Source organism: Poromitra crassiceps, assembly GCF_964638095.1.
Source record: "Poromitra crassiceps genome assembly, chromosome: 15".
In the NCBI taxonomy this organism is placed as follows: domain Eukaryota; kingdom Metazoa; phylum Chordata; class Actinopteri; order Beryciformes; family Melamphaidae; genus Poromitra; species Poromitra crassiceps.
In genome coordinates this window covers 27,622,403-27,640,021 of record NC_139634.1, presented here as the reverse complement: position 1 = coordinate 27,640,021, position 17,619 = coordinate 27,622,403, and the positions used below count along the sequence as shown (strand labels likewise).

The window sequence follows — 17,619 nt, the reverse complement described above, 5'->3', positions numbered from 1 at the left end:
GTGCCGTGGGAATTGGTTCAAGGAATGTACATTAAGATAGCTCTGAAACATTTGTAACCTTTTCTTTCTTATTACACAGATACAAATTTAGGGGAGAATAATATTTTAAAAAGTCAATTCAGTCCCTCTTGCCTTTAGCCCTGATAGCATCTGCCCCCATGAAACCAATTTCCAGGATATAAATAATAAAACTTTCATTTTGTGTCCCTTTTATTATGTGACCCACCCGCTGTGCCTAGAGGTGACCTAATTTCACCTCATGGAGACAGAAGAACTTAAGTGTAGCAAAAGCAGGAACAGATGGAGCACACGTACCATGGAGCCACTGTACCTTTCCAGCGGCAATTCTCACAAATAGATAAGTCAAGCTGGCTGCTATCTCTATTTACCTCCTTATCTGATTCAGAGGGAACAAACGGCGTGCAGAGCGAGCGGGAGTCCATCTTGGTACAGGAAGGCGGCGTGTTTTATTCCTGCAAATTAGCACAGGCACATACAGATAAAATATCCAATAATGGTAGTGCAGCACTTACGCCTGCCACTGTAAAAACACGGGACATTTTCCGCTTTAGTCTGCTATTCCTCAATACTTCTTTGTGGTAGTCCAGTTCTAGAAGTATAATTAGCTGCAATAAAAACTGTACTTTTTTTGAGTGTAGCAAGAGGAGAGCGGCCATTCTGGCAAGCAGAGGTGTGTGTGTGTGTGTGTGTGTGTGTGTGTGTGTGTGTGTGTGTGTGTGTGTGTGTGTGTGTGTGTGTGTGTGTGTGTGTGTGTGTGTGTGTGTGTGTGTGTGTGTGTGTGTGTGTGTGTGTGTGTGTGTGTGTGTGTGTGTGTGTGTGTGTGTGTCACCTGAGGTAATCATTTCTGATTAAAGGCCTAGTCGGGATACTTGGCCTTGTTTTGACAAGTGTTAGCACGCCACCCAAGGGTGCGATCACCTTGGCTGGGGCTGGATGCTAAAAGGACATTATAGGTTTTACTGCGACCACTGTGGCTGTGCCAACAACAACTGTCCACTCAACATGAGGGAGAGAGGTGGGGGGGGGGGGGGGGGGCTGCACACAGAGAAATATCTTTGGGGTTTAAGAGAGTCAAGGCAAATGTTCTTTTCTGGCCTTTTATGCCATGGGCTTATATAGATATAAATAGAAGCAGCCATAAGATTCTGCCTTATTCGGACACATCAAAGTCATATATGTGCAGTTGATCCAACTTCACACATTGCCTTTCAGCCATCACTGTTTAGTTGCCCCAAATCCACTTTGTAACTTGGGCATAAGTGAAAAGCCCAAGGCAGCCAATCTGAAGCATGACTATAGCTGCATTGAGACTTAACTTTCATCAAGTGAACGGCTTAAAAAAACCCAGAAAGAAAATAAGCTTGAAGATATTCCAGACATTCTGCCTCATAAATGTATTTTTTATTGTACCTTGAATACCATGTCTGTCAGTTATGTTTTGACACCACTTAGCTGTAACTGGGGGAAGGATAGAGCATTTCATTATCTTATAAAAAATATTGGTATTCCCCTTGCTAACAGCAGGTTGTCTGAATGACAGTAAATTCTCCTCGGGAACGAGATAAGTGTGTTTTAGTGGTGCCGTTTTTCAGGCGGGTGGTACGGGATGGGGGATAACATCTTGAATAATTGATGTCTTAGTAACTAAGGCCCCCAAAGGGTCCCGATAGACATCAGTATTTTTCAGATGTGTCAAGAATTCTGCATTGTTGTTGCATGCTTCATGCATTTTTAATGTACCTGTAATCAGGCGCCTGTGAGGGGGAAGAGCATCATCAAAGTGCAGGCAAATCAACGAGGGAATTTTGTGTGTGTGTGTGTGTGTGTCCGTGTCCAAAGTATTAAAAAAATGTCTCACTGGCACAGTTTGCATATCTTCAGTGGTGCATCTACATGTATGCCAGAGTACAATGGCAAGTTTGCATCCAGGAAGCCATCAGCTCAACATCTCCCGCTGTCTTGGGCACGCATTCTCCTCACGTGCGCCCTTCTCCTGCAACCTTCAAACAACCGCGACACCGCTACTGAATCTGTGGCGTGTGACCTTTACTGTGACAAACAGGAAGGAAGCTGCTGGCTGGACAGATGGACATTACATCACCGCAATCTTTCAAGTTCCATTCCCCCTCTCATTAGGTTTCTCATCAGGTTTCTGACACACGGATTTTACACTTGGAACAAAATCCAAGTGGAAAAAGTCAAAAATATAATGATATGGTATGATGATGATGACAATGACAATAATGCTAATAATAAGAATAAATTGTCTTTGTTGTGCACTTTTTTTTTTACAGTTTACCTAGTGTATTTACAATCAAGTAAATGCAAACATCATACAAAATAGTTTAGATAAAACCAAGAAGGCATAACGAGAATATAGGGTAAAAGCAATATATTAGTAAAGCATAGGATAAAAAAAACATTACCAAACATAAGTCTGTGAAATTAAGATTTGATTCTGCTAGCCTGAGCTCCTCAGACAGGTCAGTCCCTGATGGCAAAGCTCAGCCACCTTCAGACTTTAGACTAAACTAGAACCAGCCAGAGGGCCCATGACTGAGGAGCTGAGAATGCCCACTGGTACAAGGGAATAAAAGGACACGGCTTGAGGCCAAGGCCAAGGACCAACCTAACCACGCTCGAAACTGGAACCCTACAGGTAACCAGTGAATTGATTGAAAAATGAAGAAATTACTAGAACTCCAAGTTTATAGACTAATATTTCTCCATTTATTCTTAAAACACGGCAGTAGCAACAGACAAATATGTGTTTCAGCCATGAGACATATTAATCTATAGACTTCTTTGTCATTCAGTATCAGTTGTACCTTGCACCCGGTTGGCATTTGAACATTTCCTGGGAATCAGTGAAGAGATCAATGCTATTTCAATCAATCAATGTGATGTGATCAATGGGATCTGTTGATCTCGTTGCCAAAATTGAGTTTAAAACTAATTTTCATCATTTAGGAATGCAGTAAATACAAGGCAATAGTAAACATCCCATCCCCTATGAGTGATGCAGTCTTGCTCACAATCTTGCTCAGTAACAATTGTAACCTTGTTCTGACCTCCAGTTCTGGCACCCTCCTTGGGCTAAACAGTGTCATTTTGCAAATGCTGGAGTGTAATTGGGGGTGAAATGCATCATTCCCCATGGCTTTCTCCAAAATGTGATGTTGATGTCTGAGCTATCAAGTGTGACATGTTCAAACAAACAAATAAACAATGTCCCACCCCCACCCCACTCTCCCTCAGCGTTAAGCTGTGTCATTTTGAAAATGCCAAAATGCAATGGTGAGATTCATATTAAAGTTTAATCAAAATATGATTAGAAGTATCTGAGATATTGTGTGTGACATGTGGACGAAGAAATTAACAATGTAGCTCCCCAACCACCCCATTGACAAATCGATCTTTTTTTTTATGATCATACAATGGAATCTAAGATAAAGTCAAACATTTGTATTTATTTTTAACAAATGAGGACTATTATCACCTCCTTCCAAACCTGTTTTCACTGCTTGTATATGTTTTTTTTATATGTATTTTATTCATATTATCATCGGCATTTCTCACTCCTTCTGTCTCGTTTAAATATCTTATTCACTCGTTCTTAGCCTTTTTATTCTCTTTTCACAGTTGGATACACCATGAATGACTTGATCTTCGAGTGGTTGACCGATGCCCCCGTTCAGGTGGCTGATGATCTCACCCTCCCCCAGTTTGTGCTGAAAGAGGAGAAGGACCTGGGCTACTGCACTAAGTATTACAACACCGGTACATCATGAACTCCAGTTGACATGTTGAGAAATAGGGTCACCATGCTCAAATTCCAAATAATAACTTAGTTCTTCAGCTGATGTCTTATCTAGAGGGACTTGCAGTAAGTGAGGAGGAGGTAGGGGTTTAGTGCCTTGCTCAAAGACAACATGTGGGGATTGAACCTGGGACCCTATGGGACAGTTGCTTTAACTACTACAGTATGTCACCCTACCACACCTTTACCCTTCACTTTGCACCAATACCGTACCCTACTCTCTCAATAATAAGAATAAACTGATGTGCGTCTGCAGGTAAATTCACCTGTATTGAGGTGAAGTTCCACCTGGAACGTCAAATGGGCTACTACCTGATCCAGATGTACATCCCCTCCCTCCTTATCGTCATCCTCTCCTGGGTCTCCTTCTGGATCAACATGGATGCCGCGCCGGCCAGGGTGGGCCTGGGCATCACCACTGTACTGACCATGACCACGCAGAGCTCCGGCTCCAGAGCCTCACTGCCCAAGGTGAGTGACTTCTTTACAGCACAATCAAATGGAGCTAATATTACCTAACGATACCCATTGTCATATTTGTGATATATTGAATTTCGATATATTGTCCAATCCCCACTAGTGTAAGTTCCTCAGTCCCCCCCACACGTCTCTGTATATAATCATACCAGTCAGCAAACTGCTGCTGTATTAAGTTAACTTTCCACACAATGCTTACTCAATAGGCTTTCCTGATATGTTTTGACATGTCTTCTCTCTCTCAACATGCCGGACAAGGCTATCCCTGAGTCTTAGCTGTGACCTCTCTCATGGCTATGTGTCAACTGCCCGCATCCTACTGACTCATTCAAATTCTAGGCCATCCCAAGGATCTGGGTCATTCGATGCCAGGGCTGAGGAATGAGCAGTGTGTGGACGGCCCTCTCATTATTTCCATCAGCCTTCATTGATTGGTCATTGACTATTCTGTAATCTCGTCTCTCCCCAGGTGTCCTACGTGAAGGCCATTGACATCTGGATGGCGGTGTGCCTGCTGTTTGTGTTCGCTGCCCTGCTGGAGTACGCAGCCGTTAACTTTGTCTCAAGGCAACACAAGGAGTTCATGAGGCTGAGGAAAAAGCAGCGGCGGCAGAGAATAGTAAGTCAATCACACCGTTCACGCGTGTTCATGCAAAAGTGATGCAAAAGTGAAGCCAAAATATCTTGTTTTACGCGAGCTGCCATCTTGCTTGTGTGATTTCATTTTTGGTGTTTGCGCAGTAGTCCGGCTGAGGCCCCTCAGCCGTGCCGCCGTCTGACAGAGGTTTGAGAGTGGCTGTCACAGCTGTCAATCACCACTTTTTATATCATAAAATGAATAGTTAAAAACAAACGTATTAGAAAAATGAGCACTTGAACATACATCAGCGGGATAAGAACTACCTAAGGGCATGTGTCCACAGTTTTTTTCACCCACAGAAAAAGCACTGGCAGGACGCTGCGGAGCTCTTCATCAAAAAAGTGTTCCCAGCACTGTTTTCATGACGTACACACACACTACACACACACACACACACACACACACACACACACACACACACACACACACACTACACACCTGACTAATAAACAGCTGATTGTTGACAACTAACAACAAGCTGATATGGTGATAAAAGCAGCAACTTTTCATGTCCAGTCAATCTGCTCCTCCCACAAATTAGCTTTTCTGTCCCTGCTGTGATCTTTTCTGTGAGACATATCGTACAACTCGGGATAAACCAACACGGCAACAATAAGCTTCTCCTCCAGCGCAGGTGATGACACCAGCTTCTTCCTGAAAAGTTCAATGATTTTCAACTAGAACACATGCTCTAAAATGACAGAAACCATCTTTGTGAAAAACATAATTTGACTTGGATTTTTTTAGTTTGGCTCATGTCTCATCCGCTAACATGGACAGGGCGGGATTTATGACATATACTGGGACCACCCACAATGGGGCGACACAATGGGGCGATTGAGATGTTTTGGCTTCACTTTTGGGGAGCTGTTATGATGTCCATATTTTATTCAGTCTATGGTTCACTGGTAGGGACACAACCACACATTCATGCTCATGCACATGCAAAACCATAAAGACACACAGACACACTGTGGCACACACACTGTAGCGTAGCTTATTCTAAAATGTACTAGAAACACAACACGCATGTACTACACACACACACACACACACACACACACACACACACACACACTCACATCCTTGTCAGCCCCTATAACAATGACTTATGCCTCTTGTTATTGTGGGCTGCTGTATATTAAGGAGCTGACAACAGCAACACGCTACACGCTGGCTGTCATATTACATGAGGAAGAGCTACTTGTTTCAGTTCAGTTTCCATCGTGAATGCTGACCTGTTACGAGCCTGCGTGATCCTTTCTCTCTGTCACTCCATGTCGACACCGAGCAACAACCTTTCCACCAACCTCACATCACTGGGATTACCCTAACCCAGAGTTCATGCCAACCTCACATGACTGGGATTACCCTAACCCAGAGTTCATGCCAACCTCACATGACTGGGATTACCCTAACCCAGAGTTCATGCCAACCTCACATGACTGGGATTACCCTAACCCAGAGTTCATGCCAACCTCACATGACTGGGATTACCCTAACCCAGAGTTCATGCCAACCTCACATCACTGGGATTACCCTAACCCAGAGTTCATGCCAACCTCACATGACTGGGATTACCCTAACCCAGAGTTCATGCCAACCTCACATGGCTGGGATTACCCTAACCCAGAGTTCATGCCAACCTCACATGACTGGGATTACCCTAACCCAGAGTTCATGCCAACCTCACATGACTGGGATTACCCTAACCCAGAGTTCATGCCAACCTCACATGACTGGGATTACCCTAACCCAGAGTTCATGCCAACCTCACATCACTGGGATTACCCTAACCCAGAGTTCATGCCAACCTCACATGACTGGGATTACCCTAACCCAGAGTTCATGCCAACCTCACATCACTGGGATTACCCTAACCCAGAGTTCATGCCAACCTCACATGACTGGGATTACCCTAACCCAGAGTTCATGCCAACCTCACATCACTGGGATTATCCTAACCCAGAGTTCATGCCAACCTCACATGACTGGGATTACTCTAACCCAGAGTTCATGCCAACCTCACATCACTGGGATTACCCTAACCCAGAGTTCATGCCAACCTCACATGACTGGGATTACCCTAACCCAGAGTTCACGCCAACCTCACATCACTGGGATTACCCTAACCCAGAGTTCATGCCAACCTCACATCACTGGGATTACCCTAACCCAGAGTTCATGCCAACCTCACATCACTGGGATTACCCTAACCCAGAGTTCATGCCAACCTCACATCACTGGGATTACCCTAACCCAGAGTTCATGCCAACCTCACATCACTGGGATTGCCCTAACCCAGAGTTCACGCCAACCTCACATCACTGGGATTACCCTAACCCAGAGTTCACGCCAACCTCACATCACTGGGATTGCCCTAACCCAGAGTTCACGCCAACCTCACATCACTGGGATTGCCCTAACCCAGAGTTCACGCCAACCTCACATCACTGGGATTACCCTAACCCAGAGTTCACGCCAACCTCACATCACTGGGATTGCCCTAACCCAGAGTTCACGCCAACCTCACATCACTGGGATTACCCTAACCCAGAGTTCACGCCAACCTCACATCACTGGGATTGCCCTAACCCAGAGTTCATGCCAACCTCACATCACTGGGATTACCCTAACCCAGAGTTCACGCCAACCTCACATCACTGGGATTACCCTAACCCAGAGTTCATGCCAACCTCACATCACTGGGATTACCCTAACCCAGAGTTCACGCCAACCTCACATCAAATTCCGTTGATGGTTCGCTCTATTCTGACCAATTGTGGGCAGTGTGAGAGGCTCTGATTGCATCTACTTAGTGGCGTTGTGCAGCTGCTTTTTTTTTGGGGGGGGGGGGGGGGGGCATTTTGCCTTAATTAGACAGCACAGTAGGCAGACAGGAAAGATGGAGAGAGAGAGCAGATGACATATGGCAAAGGACCATGGGTCGGATTTGAACCCCGGTCGGCCTAAGCTAAGGACTAAGGACTAAGGCCTAAGGACTAAGTGGTACACGTTCTACCAGCTGCGAAGTTTTGACCAATTGCTGCTTTGGTATTGCCTTCGACAACATTACATCATGTTGATGAGTTACTATGGCTAGCTAGGACATGCTAATTAGGTAGCTTTTTATAAAATACATAAAAAATAAAATAAAATCACTCCAGAGCTTACCATCGACCCCAACAATGAATGCAACTGTTGTCCAAACATCATTTTTTTGTGACGTTGACTCCTTTAGTCTTTCTAGTAAAAGTTCCAGACAATTGGGAAGCTTTGAATTGCTAAAATCAGCGTCTCACCCATTCCACATTTGCCAGGCGCAGCTGTTGTTCATGAATTGCGGATTGGCTGTTAAAAGCTGATGGCCACAAAACGTTCAGGCGTGGCCAATATTTCTTAGCCGACAAGCTTGTTCACCACAAATCAGCTGGTGGCTGAACGGACTTTACAGGGATTTGTTGACCGTCATGCTTACAGTGTGGATGCATGGTAAGAGTAATAAAAGTTGACAATATAGAGCCATATAACCTGAAGGTATACCGTTTTGAATCTCAAGTCTCGTCATTCAAGAATGAGAACTAGACCCGCTCCAGAGTGCAAGTGTTACAGTTCCCTTCTACTAAATATTCCAGCTGAACAAACTGAACAAGCTGTTAACATTACACAAATTGTATTTCACTTCTATTTGCCGCTGCTGTCATATCAAAAAACACATCCCATTCCAACATGAATTGGATGTATTCCATATTCTGAAGCACCATTATCCAGGCAAACGGCTTGTAAGTTGTCACATAAAAGCATTTATAGAGAGATGTGCGACCTTTTGTGGAACAGAGTGAGACAAAGACAGTGTTGGATATCCTATTAAAGAGCTCTGAGGCTGAGCAGCCTCACAGAACTTGTCCAGGCCGACGAATTGATCAGATTTACTGGGCAGTCTGCTGGACCTGAATCGATGTGGAGAGTGAAAATGATGGTCGACGGGGAAGGACTTCCCCTGTCCACATCAGTTGCACAATTACTCCCACTGAAGAGTTTGGCCTGCAAACTATCCATCTGAGAGCTATTGACCTGATGTGTTGTACTAGAGAGAGGTTGGGAATCTGACGGAGCATACAAACTGACCAGGTTTAATCAATACACTTTCCCAGCCCTCTGGCTTTGAAAACACCAGAGATCTGCACTCATGTCAAACTGCTAGTACAAATTTGTCTACAAAGCCTTCAAAACGAATAAACTCCTCGGCCCCCTGCTCTTTATCTGCTATATACTTCCCCTTGGTCACCTCATCCGCAATTTCAACCTGGACTTTCACTGCTATGCCGACGACACACAGATCTACATCAGCTCCAAATCCACCCAGAACTCACCACTCACCCACATCGAAGCCTGCATATCTGCAATAAAAACCTGGATGACCCACAACTTGCTCCAACTCAACAGCAATAAAACAGAACTCCTTCTCATTGGAACCAAATCAACACTCAGCAAAACCGGACCCCTCACAGTCACCATTGATAACACAACCATCACTGCCTTCCCTCCTGGCTCGCAACCTCGGCTTCACCCTCGACCCCACCCTCTCATTCAATCCCCACGTCAGCTCCATTGTCAAGACCTCATTTTTCCATCTCCGTAACATCGCCAAAATCAGACACTGCCCCCCCCCCCCCCTCCTGCTGCTGAATCCCTCATCCACGCCTTCATCTCCCCTCGCCTAGATTCCTGCAACTCCCTCCTCACTGGCATCAGCTCCTGCTCCCTCTATAGACTCCAGATGGTTCAGAACTCAGCCGCCCGTCTGCTCACACAGAGCCGGTCCTCCCTATAAGCAAACTAAGCAGCTGCTTAGGGCCCCGTAGCCGCCAGGGGGCCCCTGTGGAAAGAAGATGGCAGAGGTCTGGTCTTGACCAGCTCTCACACACTCATTTTTTAAGCTAGAGCTGAGCTTCTGGACTGGTATTAGCGGCGGAAGCTAGACATCCAGAAGAATAGGTAGCGGTACCACCAACCATGTTATGCTAGCTTGCTCCATGGTAGGAGTTTAGATAACCAAATAGTAATGGTAAAAGGTGCAGACTAAAAAGTGACTTTACTCTTAAATTCTATCTTCCCAGGAATGTTTCAAAGATCCAGAGGAAGTGTTCAATAAGGAAAAGGCTCTATCTATATAATAGTATTTTTCATTGCATTAGTTCTAGGGCACGGTAATGAAAGTAGTCAAGTAGTGGCTGTTCTAGTCCTGTATGGATGAATATCAGAACCAAATTAAATGTGATCAAAGAGAACAGTAGGGTAATGAGTCAAAAGCTCTTCTACCCATAATATCATTCAACACATTCTATAGCTTTTTACCATCATATTGGACTCCTTTTATTCTTTGCTGATAGAATTCTCTCTTTTTCACCCTGTTCAATTTGGTTACTTGCTTCTGCAGTCTACAGTATGCTTTTCTCTCACTAACTGAATCTGATGTCATGGACATATTTTTAGTTTGGTCTCTTTGTGTCATTAAGCACTTTCAATCATTATCCATCCAGGGTGCACCTTTGTGGCTTGAATATGACCATACTTAGCATTGTAATTAGCATTTTTCATCACAGTAGGCAAGGCAAGGCAGCTTTTGTATAGCACATTTCCTGCACTGATTGTGGCAATTCAAAGTGCTTTACAGAGTAATAATAATATGGTAAAGGTAAAAGTTTTCCAGTTCAAATGTTCAAAAGTACAGAAAAGCGATACAAAATATAAAAGATGAAATTGGACTCATTAGAACCACAGGAGTCTTTACAGCCATGTGTGACGTGACATCAGCTACAGTACTTACTGTAGAGTTTAAGAGCTCCAGGGTCTGAAAGACACAGCTTGCAGTGAAAAGATGTTATTCTCATTTTTTTTTCATATTTCTGCTCACTGTGGCACTTACACAGTCATGGAATTGTAGCAATTGGGTATGGCAAGAAAGCTGATACTCTTGTGAATCCAAAGAGCCCATTCATCGCTTAAAATAATTGTAATATAAATGTATATAAACCTATCCTGCTTAGGGCCCCCAGATGTGCTCACAAGAACCCGGTCCCAGGACCACATCACACCCATCCTCCAATCTCTCCACTGGCTCCCCATTAAACAACAAATCAACTTCAAACTACCGTAAATTCCGGACTATAAGCCGCGGCTTTTTTCCCGTTTTTTGGCCTTTTTTGGCCCCTGCGGCTTATATAACGGTGCGGCTTATCTATGGATTTTTTCCAAAAAAAAAAAAAAAATCTCTCTTTTTTAGCACTCTTTCTAACTATAAATCCACTTCTGTTTTAATTTCCTCTCTTGCCCTCTTTTAACAACATAACATAACATAACATAACACAACACAGGTAAGCAGAAAGAAAAAGACGAAGCAATCACCGCCATGAATGAGGAAATGACTCACCTGCTGGAGGCTGGAGATACACGGCTTGGGCTAAACTTTTACTCCGTGAAACACTATCGATTAAGTCCGACATCGCTCAGAGGTTTGAGCAGCTTGAAAACAAGTTTGAAAACGTGCAGAAGTCCATCCACTCACTCACTAAAGAAAATAATGCAACCGTGAACAGAGTTTCTAATGCGGAAAAGCGCATCAGCGCACTGGAGGACAAAAACAACACAGTGAGTCCGAAAGTGGATAAAATGCAAAAACATCGAAACGCTGCACACGCAGGTTGATGACTTAATCAGCAGGAGTAAAAGAAATAACATTCGCCTGATCAATGTAAAAGAGGGAGCTGAGATTGGTGACATGGACGCTTTCGTGGCAAAATCCTGTGTTACATCCTGGACCTGAAGGAAGGCGAGAAACCACCAGAGGTGGACAGGGCACACCGGGCGCCTCGGCCACGTCCAGACCCCGGCCTGCCACCGAGGGCCATCTTCATCTGCCTACTCCGCTGGCCCGACCGTCAACTCATCCTCCAGGCTGCGGGGAAGAAGCCCCTCACCTGGGAGGGTACGCGCTTTTTCGTCCGGCAGGACCTCTCCGCGTTGGTGCAACAGAAACGCGCAACATACAACAGCATCATCGAAAAGGTTAAAGTCAATGGATATCGCTTTGGCGTACTGTACCCAGCGAGACTCGTCATAACCATTGATGGACAGCGGCGGAACAAGAGCTCAAAGTGAAACTGCCGAATATCTTTTGAGTTGGACTGGTCAATAGTACTGTGAGTAACTAAAATAAAAAAATAAAAAACGGAATTCTCTCTTCTTTAGCACTCTTTCTAACTATAAATCCACTTCTGTTTTAATTTCCTCTCTTGCCCTCTTTTCACCACACCGCGGACACTGTGTGCACTGTAAAAAAAACAAAAAATACCATTAAAACACCCGCGGCTTATAGTCCGGTGCGGCTTATATAAGAAAAAAATAGTCAACTTTGAAGGTGCGGCTTATACACCGGTGCGCCTTATAGTCCGGAATTTACGGTAGCCCTCCTCACCTTCAAAGCTCTCCATAAACTGGCGCCCCCCATACCTGACTGACTTCCTCCTCCCCCATCGACCCTCCTGAACCCTCCTCTCCTCATCCACTGTTGCCTCACCATTCCTCCATACAAACTCCGCAGCTTCGGCGATCAAGCCTTCTCCAGAGCAGACCCCCGTCTCTGGAACCCCCTCCTCCCAGCCCGTCCGAGACTCACCCTCACTCATCACCTTCACATCCTGCCTAAAAACCTACCTGTTCTGCCAGGCATACAACCTCCCCTACCCATAACCACATCTACCGCCGCTCCCTGCTCCCTCTCTCCTCTCGTCTGCCCGGCCCCTCCCCCCTCCTTCTATGTATCCCTGCTTACCTTCCCGATCTATTCTCTATCTCTTCCCTGTCCCTCATTTCTCTTTTTGTTACTTGTTCTTTGTTGACTCATATTGTCTGCGTCTTTGGGTCGTTGAAAAGCGCTTCATACGTTTCATGAATTATTATTAATAATATTCATATTCATATTACTATTAATATTCGTATTAATGTTAATATTGTTATTATTAAACTGAGATCCTTGCTTCCATTTTCTGGTGTTTGCAGAAATAACAATAAGAACAATAAGAAGAAAGCAATAAGAACTGGTTGCTTTCCTCAGTTCACTTCCTTCCAAAGCTAATTCCCCAAAATAATAGCCGTGGATGATATATATCACACTCTCGCAACTCTTTGCTTGAACGCCTCTTTAACTTAAAAGCTAAGTAGCACAGCTTATTTTTGTTTATGTTCAGCTCTGCACCAACATGTCTTGTGAATTTGAAACCCGCATCTTTAATTACTTTATTTTTGGCATGACACAGGGAATTCTTGCCATCAGCGAGAGAGAGAGAGAGAGAGAGAGAGAGAGAGAGAGAGAGAGAGAGAGAGAGAGAGAGAGAGAGAGAGAGAGAGAGAGAGAGAGAGAGAGAGAGAGAGAGAGAGGGCGGGCAGATGTCCAAACTCTGACCAGAGCTGTCATACCAGATACTTGCTTTGCTGTCTTACACCCCACAAAACGGGGCAATAACTATCATTTCAATGTGTCTACCTTCCTTTCCAATGGAGGTGTTTGCCAGTCAGCCAGGGAGTGTGGAGTCACTGCAGAAAGTGAATGATATCCATGGTAACAACTCCACCGACGGGACCCTGAATCAGCATTGCAGCGCCTGTGCCAGGGTAAAACTGAACCCTGTGTCAACCCTGACCTTCAAACCCAATTTCTCGTGCCTCTAGCCTCCCAAATGGACTGTGTCCTGCAACTTGAACCTCAAACCTGAAGTTGCCCTGGCACCTCTCCAACCAAACCTCTACCCACAATGTGCCGTCCTTGCCCTGTCACCAGCCCTCTGTGACCCTCTGTGACCCCTGCCACCCTTACCCCAACCTGGAGCTCTTGCCCTTTCTTCCTTCCCTTTGTGGAACCTGCTTTTTGAAGGCTAACGTAAAGTCAACTGTCTTGGTATCATCATGTTCTCGCCTTCAACTGTCATCACTTTGTCAACACATGTGTTTCACCTTCAAGGCCCTGTCAAGAAAGTCTCCTTTTTCCAGGACACCTCCAACAATGTTGGCATGTACTTTGCACGGAGTAACCTTCCGATTTTCTTTTTCCTCTTGGTTAGAGAACACCTAGTCTCGCTGGCCAGTCTCCTCTCCCTTCCGTCCGAGGAGTCTGGCGCCGCAGGTCTCCATAACTGGGATAAACCCTCCCCTGCTCTACTCTGCTCTCCCATTGGAGCGACTGTTTCAGTCGCTGCCGGATGTCCGCTCCCGGCTTATTACAAGCTCTGTCATTGGCTCCGACCATGTCAATCAGAGCGGCTTCCGCTCCCTCCTCCCTGTGTGTCGCTGTAAATAGTGCCCTGCCGCCGCAGTGAAAACAACAACGCTAACTAGCTAGCAAGCTAACGGCGGAAACCTACACGCTAGCTCTGCTACACGCTGAAAACGGCAAGTTGGATTGTTTGAAACTATTTCCCAAGGGCACTGCCGCTAAGCGCCGCCCAACGCAATCCCACTATGGAGACCTGCAGCGCCAGACTCCTCGGACGGAAGGGAGAGGAGGCTGGCCAGCGAGACTAGAGAACACCAGACTGTATGGCTTTAAAGTGTTGGCAACTGCTTTCTGTTTACTGTTTATGTTTGCTTGGCATAAAAATAAGATGCAAAAAAAGAAAGACCACAAACTTGATAAAACACAGATTGTCACTTATCTCTCATTGGATAGCTAAACTATTTCCACATAAAATTCCCTCTCCACAGTGAAGAACAGAGAGGTAGCAATGTAACTCATACCAACAAATCACAAAGAGCACAGCTACCTCTGATACCTCACAGGGGCTAATAGCACGGCCCGGAGACGATGAGTACCTATTATCTTTAGAGAAACGCACCATTAGACTTGAGCACATGATGTACTGTATCGTTTAGATACAGGATCATTATAGGGGATAATTAAGCTGTGCTAGAAGAACTACAACTGCCTCCCCCCCTTTTGTATGGTGCAATTTGTCATTGGAGCAACAGATAAATGGTTAAGTCCACTCGCAGCCAACCGCTCTTAAGAATAAGAGAAGAGGAAGACGACTAGTAACTGAAAATGGGACTTTGGTCTGGGAGTATAAAAGAGTGCTAGATTACCAGCTGCCCTTTGCTAGCTCCTGCACAGAGGTTAGAGGTGAGACCGATTTGAAAACACTGCATGAATATGCTAAACCAGAGAAATTGACATAATAAGCAGGCAGTGGAGACAGGTGTGTAACACAGCGTGGTAACTATAATGGACCTTTGACAGCAAATGGTAGTGTTTAACTGCCAAGTCTGTCCGGCACTGGTGTGAGGGGGAGTACCAGAGCTCTGCCAGGGTCAGCTAGAGAGGAACGAGAGAGAGAGGGACACAGGGGTCAATGCTTTCAGGGCGTCTCACACTGACTACTAATCACCCAATTTAGAGCCCACAGCTTTCCCCCCGCCAACACCGATCTCTCAGTGTCAGAGGACCCTCAGTGTTAAGCTGCATGTCTATTCATATTCTCTTCAGAGAGAAGCAGTAGTGTCTCTCATTCACTGTGAAAATCTGCCCTGCCATCCATCAAAGCATAATGCCTGGTGCTCTTCTTCTTCTTCTTCTTCTTCTTCTTCTTCTTGCTAATAGGCATTTTGAAAGGTCTATTATTCCATAACTCTGGAAAAAAAGAGGGAGAAAAAAAAGGAGTGTGTGTGTCCTTAAACTACAAAAGAGAGACGGAGGTTAAGTTTGATTAGCTTTTCGATTAGGAATTATAATTTCCCTTTCCCCCGCTGCCCTCTCTGTGTCATAGAAACCCAGATGAGTTGAATTGATTGAATTATCGTAATCTGAGGCTAGTGGCTATATTACATACCATCACTCACAACATAATTTCCTTTTCAAAATAGCTTCATCCCTGAAGTGAGATATTTGGTTCTGTGGATGTTCTCACCCTGATGTTTGTACACTGTTGCCCTTTTGCACTGCTACACCCCGAATGCAATTGGGAATCAGCCAGTGAGAAGAAATGTGAACAGCTGTGAGCTAATGCTAGCTGACAGTCTGAGGCCAATCGGTTTTCCTTGTGCTTCACTCCACAGGAAGAGGAACTGGTGAGGGAGAGCCGCGGGTTTTACTTCCGGGGTTATGGACTGGGTCACTGCCTGCAGACCAAGGGTGGTACAGCTGTGGAGGGGGCCACGGTCTTCGCCCCCCCGCCTCCGGTTACCATCTACGATGGGGAGCAACTCCGCAAGCGCTTTGTGGACCGGGCCAAGCGCATTGACACCATATCCCGAGCGGTCTTTCCCTTGAGCTTCCTCATATTCAACATCTTTTACTGGATCACCTACAAAGTGCTGCGACATGAGGACATCCATGCAAACTTGTAATACGCTCTCTGCCTACCCCGGCCTCCTTAATGTTAATTGCTACATTTTAGTGAATTTTTTTCTCAGAACCAAAACTGCCTGTCAGATCTACATTACAGTGTGTCAGAGGCATATCTGCTTCGTAAACCATTGCTGTTGATGCTATAAACTTTGTGCTCAGGTGCGTCTTCAGGATCTCAGACAAAGTGTGAATCAGCAGGAAAAACTAAAGCGGATTCAGACTGATGTTGCTGTTTGTGATTGCCCTCTCGTGTCTGTCTCAGTTTGACTCGCTTGGATTGCGACAGAGACGAAGCACTGCTGGTCCGTGTGAGCTCGTCAACTTTGTTTGAGACAATGGCTAAAAGCAGAGATCAAAGGAGCCAATGTCGGTCCTGGCTGGATGAGACATACTGACTTGAATTTTGACACTACGCATCTTTGAATGAATGTTTTTGAAAATTCAAAAGATATTGGCTTTTTTACACCTTTAGATTGCCAAACAAAAGGTTTGTGGGGGGAGGGGGTATTTGATATTTATGAGTATTCAATGGGTGGTGATAATTCATTTTAACTACTTATAACAAGAGATTATATATATAATAACAATGTATAAACTGTATATAAAAAAAGCTGTTCATTGACTGCACAAAGCACAAATGTGTATTTCCTTTTGTCTAAATTTAAATAAATCGATATTCTGCCAGGAAATCACAAATTATTGTGCTTCTCTTTGCATAAAGCTCTGGTTGATGGAAGACAAAGATACATTTCTCACTTTAGAAAAGGATACAGTGGCCATACTCAGATGATGACTTCTAAAGCACACAGGGAATTCCCCAACAGATTAACTGCATCAGACATGATTTGTTTTTCTATTGCACTCCTTTATAAGGTGAAAGGTTCTTCCTGCCAAGAATTCCATGACAGAAATTGTGGAGCTTCCCTTCACCTTTTGTCAGATGGCAGTTCACAATCAGATTCGCTTTCTCAGTTACCAATCAACAAATTTCAAGGGCCAGAGAATGACTGAGTTGGCATCTACCTACCTCAGCCGTGTTTGCTCATGGCCATTTCTACACAGCCTTCTCCAGGGGAAAGCAAGCCAGTAGCATGAAATTACTTACTAAGGAGGGAATAACAGACAACACCGTCTATAAGGAGCTGCTGTAGCCTGTACTCATACAAACATTACATAACTACGCACATTGGATATCATCTATTCTACCGAGTCTCCACCCCATATATCGAGCACATTCTAGTAGCTGTAATTGTTAATTGTGTC

The 17,619-nt window shown here is 44.8% G+C and overlaps 1 protein-coding gene across 1 annotated transcript in view; it reads left to right on the top strand.

Moving 5' to 3' along the window:
* Nucleotides 1-16,355, top strand: part of glra4a (glycine receptor, alpha 4a) — a gene marked incomplete at both ends in the record, with an annotated part of 63,596 nt that extends 47,241 nt beyond the window's left edge. The window contains 4 exons of the mRNA XM_083652440.1: nucleotides 3,664-3,801; nucleotides 4,098-4,312; nucleotides 4,788-4,937; nucleotides 16,065-16,355. Of these exons, the coding sequence (XP_083508566.1) occupies nucleotides 3,664-3,801; nucleotides 4,098-4,312; nucleotides 4,788-4,937; nucleotides 16,065-16,355 (794 nt within the window). The remainder of the gene's footprint in view (nucleotides 1-3,663; nucleotides 3,802-4,097; nucleotides 4,313-4,787; nucleotides 4,938-16,064) is intronic.
* Between the last annotated feature and the right edge of the window lie 1,264 nt (nucleotides 16,356-17,619).